Genomic DNA, 10,963 nt, shown 5'->3' with positions numbered 1-10,963 from the left:
TAAAAGTAAAATACTTGTTATCTTTTAATACTTCTATATAATGCCTCGCCATTTTCTTAAACACCTTGTGTGCCAAAATCCCTAAAGTCTTGACTTTGGGATCTACTTAAGGCCTCGGCCTTTTTCTTTCTTTTCTTTATCTTTCTTATATTTTTCTTAAACTTTTAAAAAGAACATAGGCATGCTACAACATAATTAAATTAAAGGAAAGAAAATCTGACTTCTATAAGCATGCTATATCAGAGACAAATCAAAAGAAAGCATATCTAATTTCTTCAAACATGCTACAACAGATTTAAAACAAAGGAAACAATTCTGAGATCTTTAAGCATGCTAAAATGAATGCAAAGGAAACCCAAAACTGCAACGTGAACTGACATAGTTGTTCCTACTCATTGGAACTACATAAACTTGAAATCTGCATGCATAAAAACTAATAAGGAAGGATCTATATCAAAACTAAGCAATGGAAATGCTAACAGCACAAAACCACTCTACTGCATGCTCGTTAAAAGGCCTATTCCTACACATGGCAGCAAAGAAGAAAATCAAATACTAGGATGTTACATGCTCTCTTTCCCAAATTTAAACGACTAAATCTGGTTTTATGGCAGCAAGCTTCAAGATAAACCAAACCTAAGTCTGTTCATGTTATTCTAATAGTAAGGAGAAACATTATAATTCAATACTGCTCGTGCTCTTCTAGTAATAAAGAAACTACACATGCTTAACTAATAACAAATAGAAAAGTCCAACAACATGCTAAATCATAAGTCTAAAGAATCTTTAGGAAATAAAAACAATCTTGAAACCAATCCAAAACTGTTCCGAAGTCATGAAAGGAAGACTAAATCCCTAGCAACAATTCTATATAGCATGATCCAAAACAGGAAAGGAAACTAAAGCTCTATCAATTCCTCAATTCTGTACAGCAAGTTCCAAAACAAAGGAAAAATCTAAACTAAGATGCTTCCCAATGCCACTAAACTACATGCTCCGAATTAAACCATTTCATGTTCTTCCCTGAACCTCACGGCAGCAAACAAAATTCCTAAACATGCTTCACAGCAAAACTCGAACAAGCAAGGAAACACCAATACAAAAACCCTTCTATCTTCTTTATGTGATTCACGGCAGAAAAACAAAACCAACCATCCTTAACAACATGCTACGAAATCATGGAAAACAAGAATCCGATCAAAAACACAAACCACCTACAATTTATCCCAAAGCTTTCGGAAAAGAAAGGAACAATCGGAGCTATCCTACTGCAGGTGAGTAGCAACTTACATGCCTTCCTTGGACTTACAGCCGAAGAGAAGAACTTCTAATGCTTCTAGGGCTTGCGGCGAGCTTGAAATCTCGGTCTTCTTCGCGCCTTCGAGTCCTCCTTTACGAGAGGAGGTTGGATCGGTGAAGAACTCACGGAAGAAGACGCTCACCGGCCGTCGGAGACGAAGCCCTAGCCTCGGCTTCATCTTCGCCCGAGAACAGGAAATCGCGGACGCCGTCGCCGAGTGTGATAGGAGAAATTTTGAGGGAAAAGAAAATAATTAATCCCTCTCCTAACTTATCCTTTTATAACCTAGGGTATTCTGTTATGGCTTAAGATTATTTCGCTCCTTACCTTTTCACGAAATACTCGCGGAAGAGTTGGTTGGCTGCGGTTTTGACCAAGTCAAGGGTTGCGGTTTCGAATCCTCCGCTGCGCACTTTTATTTCCAATTTATTTTACTGTTCCTAACTACTACTTAAATATATATCGCTCCATATATAATTAACAAAACATCCGTAGACCAGATGGTTGGGCTGAGTTCGTTAAGACTTGGGTTCGAGTCCGTGATCTTGTGTTCAAAACCCGGCTTTAACATATATTATTATTATTATTTTTTTAAACTTCTTCCTCTTGGTAAAAATACCAAACGAACTCCAAAAATTACATAAAAATATTCTATAAATTCTTAAAAATCTCTAGAATTTTTCTAAAGCATTTCTAGATTTTAATAAGGTCTTTTAGGACTCCAAATCATAAAATTTGGGGTGTTACAATCCTCCCTACCTTATAAAAAGTTCGTCCTCGAACTTAGACTAATTCTGGATATTTCTATCTTATACTATCCTTTACTTAGTGGTACTTCTTTGTGTCTTAATCTCTTAACTTCTCGATCCTCTATTATTCATCTCGCATCGTATCCATTAATGGTCTTTGGAAGACTTGATATCTTCCCTATCCTTTCTAAACATACTTATGTATAGGATATATAAGAGAAACAAAACTAAAATTGTCTCTATTCTTTCTAAGCAAATGTATCAAAACACAGAAAATTAAAACATGAATTGTCTTCTTTCCTAAGCATATATAAGCAGGTACTCTATACTGCAAATAATAAAGAAAGCATAAAAGAAAATAAAATACTTTCTTACTTGAAGACGACAAGGATGGTGCTGATGTGTGATGCTGGAGAATGGGAACTGCTCTGATACCAACTGTAACGACCACCCTTCTTACTACTACTATTCTCTAAGGATGACTGTTACTTAACTACTAACTCTACTTAACCGGTATGATTAAAAAAATCATATGGAAACTCAACCGAAAAATTTCGGCAAAGTCTCCCCTGTACCGGTGACCTTAAACTGACATACATAACATAATATACACAGCCACAGGCGGCTGGAACACATATCAAACACACAAAAGGAAAAACATCACCACGCAGTTTAATGAAATCAAATCATGCAAGTAATGAATAGCGGAAACAAAATAAAAATATACAATTAACTAACAGCGGAAGACTAAATGACTCATCTAATACATTCTTAATAAATGACAATCTTAATAAATTCTTAAACTAAGTCCCAAGGCTTCCATAGTCCTGGCATCACACACCATCCGCGCCACCTTGTCGCCTTCCTTTCTATATCTTTTCCTTTCCTGTATCTGCAGTAAGAGGAAGTGTAGTCTATAAGCAAAATTTGCTTAGTAAGCGCTATCTAACTCACAAAATCTAGATATGCATGAGGATATACTGAAATCTAAAACTGAATGCTCAAAAGGAAATCTACTCATGCTCATCTACTAGTGAAAGAAACATACTGAAAGGCTAAACATGTAAAGTAAATCTATACAATCATGCTAGCATAAAGAACTAAACTTACTGAATTCTAAATACCTTCTGAATCTTATTTCACTTGCTTAAAGACTTATTCTTTAATACTTTATACTTATGTAAAACTTGCTTTACTTGTTCAAAAACTTATACTTATAATACTTCAAAATAGTAATCAACTTCTTCTTGGGCCCGGCAACTGTACTTTTACTTTTGTAACGACCCGACCCATTCGGCGGCCCATTTGGCGACCCTATGGTCGTCGACCGTCGACCGTCGGCCGAGCCGTTACTACTAGGTTATCTAAACCTAGGGACGACTATGGGAGCCCAGCCCAAGGACAGAGAGTCCAGTACAGTGTAACGACCACCCTCCTTACTACTACTCTGAGGGTGACCGCTACTGATTCTACTAACTACTGTACTACTTGCTTTAAGACCAGAGATATTTTAAAATATTGGAAAACATATCATATATCAGAACATGCCTCTAAATAACAGCATAAAATTTCTTGATACATTTTTTTTTTTTGGATCAAACATGCAATTAAGTAAAGCAACAAGTATAACATGCAGATCTATAAAGCTTAAATACCCCTACTGCTTATTACATCACTTGTTATCTTGACTACAGTAGGAATTAGTCCGGACAGTAAAAGTTAATGCCACAGCAGGATATTAATACTGGCAGATTTTAATTTATGCTAAACTCATATCGAATACTAATTTGCACATAAAGATACTAAGCTTATATCCACCGAATCATCCCATGCCAATTTCCTCCATAGAGCAAAACTCATATAGCATACCAGCATTCACATAAGGCTACTGAGCAGACAAAACCGAATTTTCATATGCATTTTCTTCCATAAAACAACTCATATAAAAATTCCAGCATGCATAAAAACTTCTGAGCATTTAACCAAGCATTTAACCATCCGAATAATTCCAGCAATTTAACATTCCAGCAGATTATAAGGAAGTACTGAGCATAAGTATTTACCAATTATTTGATTCTAACACATAATTGAAGCAATTTAAAACACAACCTAGCATTTCAGAATAATTCTCTTTTTTTTTGCAGAAATTAAAAGAGCACTAGCAGATATAACAATTCAGCAAAAATCCCAAGCTTCCATAAACAGCCCCCACACACACATCATCAACGTCTCCTTGTCACCTTCTTCTATACCACTTTAGCTTTTCCTTTACTTTTATCTATGTCTGCAGTAGGAGGAAGGTAGTATCTATAAGCTAAAAGCTTAGTAAGTGCTTTCTACTCACAAAATCCGATAAGGAATGCATAAACATAAAAGAAAGCAGGGGGTACATGCTCAACATGAAAATAGCAAATAGAACTACATCATGCATCTCTAAAGGAAACAACCATTTAACTTGCTAGAATTTGCAACTGAGATAAAAGAGCTTGTTCTGTTTGTTTCCAAATTAATACTTTTATACTTTAAAATAATATTCAACTTTACTTGGGCCCGGCATTGTACCACTTTGCGCGCCTTTCTTAATGAGAATTGAGGTAGCTAATACCAAAACCATTAAGACACTTCTAGACCTTATGTCTAGGGGTAACTTGGAGCCCATCCCTTGGACTTTGTGTCCGGTACATGCCCTTTTAAAAGTAAAATACTTTTCTTTATATCCTTCTTTAAATACTTCTTCTAATAAAATGCCTTGGCATTTATTTGTGTGCTTTGATTCTAAATTCTGGAATTTAGGATCAGATTGTGACTTAGTCTTTCTTTACTTGCACTTCTCTCATTTATTCATTATACGAGAGATTCTAAAGCATATATCACTAATATAAGCCAGTACTTATTCAAACTAATCTCCACAGAGTTTTAAAAACAACTACACTATTGGTAAGTAACATGGTATATTGCAAACCGAATTTCAACAGTCAATAACAAAACTGCATGGAAAAGTTTTCCCTAGTTAGGCTCATGGCAGTAAAAGTTTTCACATCTCAAGCTTGTATAAACTAACCCTATTTCGAGTCTTAACAGACCCTTAATCATGCTGTAACTTGAAGGGAAATCTACTACTTAATCATGCTTGAATTGTAAGGTAAATACATCTAATTAGCATGCTGTGGTAATCAAGGGAAACCCTCAAAAATTTCTGTCCGTGCACTAAAAACACATCAAAAGATTAAAACCAAAACTTAATCCAATTTGCTAGAACAAGGGTCAAAATCCGAACCATATGCTAGAATGAAAAGGTTACTATTGTTCATTTCACAACAAAATGCAAAACAAAACCCCGAGAGCTACTCCTACCGCAGGTGAGAAGCACTTACATCGGGTTCTTGGACTTACAACCGAAGAGAAATGCTCTAGGGTTTCGGTGGAGCTTTGATCCCTCCTTTTTCCTTGTATTTCCCGAGCTCCCCTTGCCGGAATGATCACCCACGAGTGGAGACCGGCCGGAAAACACCTCGCCGACGTCGAGAGGAGGAAACCCTAGCCTTGGCTGCGGTTTCGCCCGAGAGGAGAAGACGGCGCCGCGTGGGTGAGAAGGGAGAGAGATTTGGGTTTTTAGGTTTCGGGAAAGAAATTAACCTCCTTTAATAACCTAGGTGATTCGGTTCCACCTATAACTTAAATATATTTGTTCACACATTTAGTTAATAAAACGAGCTCAGCTCGGTTGGTTGGGCCGATTACTGCTTGGGCCCGAGAAGCTGGGTTCGAATCCTAGCTCTTGCACTTTGTGTTTTTCTTTTTTTTTTTTCTTAAACTTCCTCCTCCGGGTAAAAATGTCAAACGGACTCCAAAAATTGCATAAAAATAATCTAAAAATTCCTAGAATATTTTAAAAGTATTTTCAGACATTTTCAAAGATATTTAGAACTCAAAGTAAGGAAAATTGGGTCGTTACATACAGTGCCACTGATAAAAGTAAAATACTTGTTATCTTTTAATACTTCTATATAATGCCTCGGCATTTTCTTAAGCACCTTGTGTGCCAAAATCCCTAAAGTCTTGACTTTGGGATCTACTTAAGGCCTCGGCTTTTTTCTTTCTTTTCTTTATCTTTCTTATATTTTTCTTAAACTCTTAAAAAGAACATAGGCATGCTACAACATAATTAAATTAAAGGAAAGAAAATCTGACTTCTATAAGCATGCTATATCAGAGACAAATCAAAAGAAAGCATATCTAACTTCTTCAAACATGCTACAACAGATTTAAAACAAAGGAAACAATTCTGAGATCTTTAAGCATGCTAAAATGAATGCAAAGGAAACCCAAAACTGCAACGTGAACTGACATAGCACTACAACAAAAACCCTCATAGACATCAGTGGAACAACAACGGTTTTAAGCAAAAACCGATGTCTTTGAGTATTTTACACCGGTTTTTTCAAAAACCGATGTCTATGAGCGCAGATTTTAGCTCATAGACATCGGTTTTTTAGGCGATGTCTATGAGCGCCTTTTTTTTCGGTAATAGACACCGATTTTAACTGCGATTTTTAAAATCCGGTGTTAATGAACCAAAATAAAATATTTTAATATTCCCACAGCCAAAATTTGCTCCCTCCAAACCTAAATTTATATCGCGCCCCTTCCTCACGCGACCATCTCTCTCGTCTAAACCTAAACCTAAACCTCCGACCATCTCTCTCAACCTCATCTGCCTCTTCTCCTTCCTAAATCGATGCCCTTGCTTCTCCATCCGCGTTGTGAAACCTCGGCCACGTTGCTCGCAGTCTCGCTTGTTTTTTTTTTGTTGGTCCAGTCCGCAGAAGAAGAAAAAAAAAAGCCGCGTCGCATCAAAAAAAGCACCGCCCGCGAGCGAGCTCCTCTCCGCGAGCCCTAGCCACCTTCCTCTCCGCGAGCCACCGCCCTCTCCACGAGCGAGCTCCTCTTCACTGCTATGTGGAATCCAATCTCCGCCGCCGGACACTGATTGTTTATGGCTGAGATCCCCTTTGCTGGACTTATTGATCTCCGCCTCTCTCCTGCGTATTTCAAGCTCTCGCCGCCCGTTCCGCCGCCACCGCTCCCACTGCGCCACTCGCTCTCCGGCCCGCCTATCCATCTGCCGACTCAAAGGTCGAGGATCGCCCCTCATTCACTGTCGAGGCCTTCGCTGGAGCTGTTGTCTACTTCCGGTACTGAAGATTCCTTTGACTTTGGCTTTTTGATCTTCTAATCTACGAGGATCGGAGGTCGAGGCCGAGTTCTGACGCCTTAGGGGTATTGTGTTATTGTCCGTTATGCTGGTTTTTTTTATTGGGGTTTTGTTGGTGGTTTCCTCAGAGTGTTCGGACGGCAGCGTCGTTTTCAAGTTCGGTGATGCTAGCGAGGTGAAGTTGGAGGAGGTCGCTGTTTCTGAGAGCTCTGTGCTCGGGAGGGATCAGGAAATTTTAGAGAAAACGGAAGCAAAAGATTCCAAGCAGAATGATTTCCGTCAGATGAAGCAGGAAACAACAAAAAGGTCTGGTTTCGAGGCGCAGGAATCGGATTCGGTGGGTGAAGTAAGAGACGAAGGGTTGGAGTTGCTTGAGTCGATCGCTAAAACCGAAGTCGGGATCTGTCTGGAGGAGAAAGGAGTGGTCGGAGAAGGAACGGTTTCTGTTTTGGAGATTGATATGCAAAAAATGGACGAAGACAGTGAAGCATCTAGGACAGCTTCAGAAAGTTTTGTCTCCTCAGGAGAAGATGTTGAATCTTTGATCAAAGGTCAGGAAGAAAATGTTGGTAGAACTACCGAGGAGGAGTTGATCCATGACTTTGGAAAAGACGATTCTTCCATGAAAGTAAAGGTACTAGAAGCTATTGACTTGAAAATTCTTGCTCAGCAAGAAAACCGACTGGTTGAGTTGGCAGATAGCAATTCTGATTTGTCTGTTCTGTCATCGGAAGATCCCATCTCTCTAGTTGATGGCAACAAAATAGAGCTGAACTTTGTTGGTGAAAATTCACAGTTATTCTGTTCTGTTCCGAATGAATTGGAGGAAGACCCTATAGTTGTAATTGCTCCAGAAGAACAGTTGGAACAAAGTGAAGATTTTTGAGTTGACTGTAGTATTTTATAAATCACTTCAATTGTCAAGGTCATTTAGAATAGTTCTGACAAGGTCTTCACTATTATGTGCCTTCATATTGTTTGCTCTGAGTTAAAGCTAGTGAATGCTCAGATTTTGGGAGCCCCTTCCATTCTACTCCCGTCAGATGTGTAGATGCGGAGGATATTGGCATTTACCATAGTGGCACAAGTTGGTGTTGTCCTAGATCAAATAATTCTTGGGAACTATTGACTAACACCATCAAACATATTTAAATTGATTATAATTGAATTATAATATGCTTCATTTCTGTGTTACTAGTATGTTCCAATTTACCTCTAGAAGTTTGTGAACTTTGTTTGATTATTTATTGTCTGCTATCTATATATTATATTGCCATTTCTTTTTGGAGAAGTGTGCTTCAATTTTTTTCCCCCTGATGAAATCATCATTGTATTTGTACCTCCCTATATGCATTCCTGAACAAATGGTTTAGAATTTAAGCTTGTGCTATCTGTAAATATTCAGTTTTTTGCTGCTAAATTGTGTTCGAAGTTAACACTTTTATCATGTGTATTTCTATACACAGGAAAAACATAATCAGGAATTTCACTGGTAGCTAAGATCTGTTATTTTGACAATGAGGTTAGTACTAGTAATGCGTGATATTTACCTTTTCTTTTATCTTGGCCTTGCTAGATGTTGTCTGTTTAAACAAAATTTCAAAAAATTGTTTTCGTAAATTAGTTGATGCTATTGCAACTGGCCTGAAAATTCACAAATTCCATAGTTCAGGACCTTTTAGCTTTTCTTTGGGAGTTATCAGTAACATCAAGAAATTAAATGAAGCGAAAGCGGTTTCTTTACGAGTTATCAGTCATGTTTCACGAGGAAGCATGGTTTTATAAATTCTCAGTTTATATCTTAAAGATTAATCATTTTTCAGTTTCTGGAATGTCTGGGGCTGCAAGTGAGAAATTGTCCTGATAATTTCATACTTCAGATCCTTGAATGGCTTATCTTTTTCATTTCAAAGGAATTATGCTACTCCATCTTGTCCTGCATTAGCATCATTTTCTCATATGACTGACAGTTACATCTGCTTTGACTTCGTTGTCAGTGGTTTATCAAGAGGCAAAAGAGAACTCTTTTTGAAGTTCTTGAGAAGGTGAAAGCCGGTAAAACCAGAAAGTTCATACTTAAATTGGAGCACTCTTTCGACGTGCATGGTATCCGAAATAGATGAATTACTGTAACTCTGTGATCCATTGTGGTTTTCGCAGAGTTGATGATTCTCGGCTTCATCTCCTTGCTGTTGACATTTAGTCAGGACCAGATCGTGAAAATCTGCGTGCCAAAGGCAGTTGCAGATTCTATGCTGCCATGTCGCCCTGATGCAGAGTCAACTGGCAGAAATAAAAGGCGGCTGCTCGCGCTGGTGCTGACGGAGTCACACCTGAAGCGCAGGATTTTAGCTGCTGGTGATTCAGTGGTTGAATGCCCCCCAGTGAGTAGTGCACAGCAACTTCCAATTCTCTGATTGTTTGGTTGAAAATAATCTATTGTAAACAAAATCTAAGAAGCTTTCACTAAAATGTTCAGTTGCGATCACTTGTAGGAAAAGGAGCAACTGATTACTGCCACAGGCTTGCACCAGTTGCACATTCTGATCTTCTTTTTGGCTGAGTTTCATGTGGTAAATAGTGCTCTTATAATGGTCCTTGGAAGAGCAAAGGTGAATCTGCAGTGACAGAGTAGTGGATTACATTATGTATCATTCTGAATAATTCCATAGCATTGCCTGAGGATGATTTAGTTTAGCTGTTGCAGTATCCACTTTGCATTGATAATCTTCTCTTGGGCAGATACACAGATGGAAGGACTGGGAAACGGATACGACATCGGCTGAGTATGCCTTCACGACTGGTATATATATGTTCACTATTCTTTGTTTTTTTGTCCCAGATTTGCATCCTTGGATCCTAGTTTGAGTGGTAAAAGTGCAGAACCAATATATCGTGATGCAAAAGGTTTGAGTTCTCTGACACAGCATTGAATTTGAAATTTTTTCATGTACATTTGGAAGCCCAGATTCTACCGGTTTTGTAGTTTTATATTTGCATGTTTCTGACTGCTGAGTGACTGAATTATTTTCTGCAGGGAAAGCTATTTCAAAGGAAGAGCTATTGAAACCAAAGGAGGAAGAGAAACCAAAGGTATTTTTTCACACACTTCATCTTTGATTTGGTGGTCATGTTTACCATACGTGTCAGTTAATTCCCAAGAGCTATATTTTTTTGTTTCACTTTTATTGTTAGCTATATGAGCACAACATGCTATGCTTTTGATTTATTATTACAGCTATTTATCAGAAAGGAGAATTATTGGTACACTTTTGATTGTTTAATTATAGGCTCTCTTAGTTGGAAGCAAGTGTAGTGCTGATTGTGTAGGAGTGATTTGTAACCCTTATTATTATTTATTAGTTTTTGCACAATTTTTTATGTTGGATCCATTGTTGTCTAGTTGATTTTTATTTGCTCTTTTTGTTTCTTTAAGTTCACTTCCATTTGCAATCTCTTCATATATTAGTGACTAATGGTTGGTTGTTGTTCCTGGATTTGTTATAGCGCTATTGGTTGTTTCTACTAAAGAAAGTTAACTTTTATCAGGAATATTCTTCTGTGATCTTCCTACACAATTGGGAGACTTTGTAAAACCAAAGTAACTAATTTATTAGGTTGAAATGATAGATAGATGAGTGATCTCAGTCTTGGCATGACTAACATTTTTTTTTTTTATGTTCAAAACCTTTCATTTTG

General features: G+C 37.7%; 2 protein-coding genes across 2 annotated transcripts; both read left to right on the top strand.

Annotated features, from left to right (window-relative positions):
- Positions 1-7,020: 7,020 nt before the first annotated feature.
- On the top strand, positions 7,021-8,150 carry LOC122054954. The gene is made up of 2 exons (XM_042616364.1): positions 7,021-7,244; positions 7,393-8,150. The coding sequence occupies exons 1-2, from the start codon at positions 7,046-7,048 to the stop codon at positions 8,148-8,150; spliced, it is 957 nt and encodes a 318-aa protein (XP_042472298.1). The 5' UTR covers positions 7,021-7,045.
- A 1,272-nt stretch (positions 8,151-9,422) lies between these two features.
- On the top strand, positions 9,423-10,341 carry LOC121968377 (MLO-like protein 7). The gene is made up of 4 exons (XM_042518784.1): positions 9,423-9,648; positions 9,760-9,876; positions 10,007-10,171; positions 10,302-10,341. The coding sequence occupies exons 1-3, from the start codon at positions 9,430-9,432 to the stop codon at positions 10,130-10,132; spliced, it is 462 nt and encodes a 153-aa protein (XP_042374718.1). The 5' UTR covers positions 9,423-9,429; the 3' UTR covers positions 10,133-10,171; positions 10,302-10,341.
- Positions 10,342-10,963: the final 622 nt, after the last annotated feature.

Source organism: Zingiber officinale, chromosome 3B (genome assembly GCF_018446385.1).
Source record: "Zingiber officinale cultivar Zhangliang chromosome 3B, Zo_v1.1, whole genome shotgun sequence".
Classification (NCBI taxonomy): Eukaryota; Viridiplantae; Streptophyta; class Magnoliopsida; order Zingiberales; family Zingiberaceae; genus Zingiber; species Zingiber officinale.
Note: the sequence above shows the minus strand (reverse complement) of the source record. Positions and strands in the feature narration are given on the sequence as shown.

Excerpts from the sequence above, each read along its gene's own strand:
- LOC121968377 (XM_042518784.1), top strand. The coding sequence starts at position 9,430 with ATGATTCTCGGCTTCATCTCCTTGCTGTTGACATTTAGTCAGGACCAG. Across the intron at positions 9,649-9,759 it reads CAGTGGTTGAATGCCCCCCA|GAAAAGGAGCAACTGATTAC; the intron begins GTGAGTAGTGCA and ends GATCACTTGTAG. Across the intron at positions 9,877-10,006 it reads TGGTCCTTGGAAGAGCAAAG|ATACACAGATGGAAGGACTG; the intron begins GTGAATCTGCAG and ends TCTCTTGGGCAG.
- LOC122054954 (XM_042616364.1), top strand. The coding sequence starts at position 7,046 with ATGGCTGAGATCCCCTTTGCTGGACTTATTGATCTCCGCCTCTCTCCT. Across the intron at positions 7,245-7,392 it reads GGAGCTGTTGTCTACTTCCG|AGTGTTCGGACGGCAGCGTC; the intron begins GTACTGAAGATT and ends TGGTTTCCTCAG.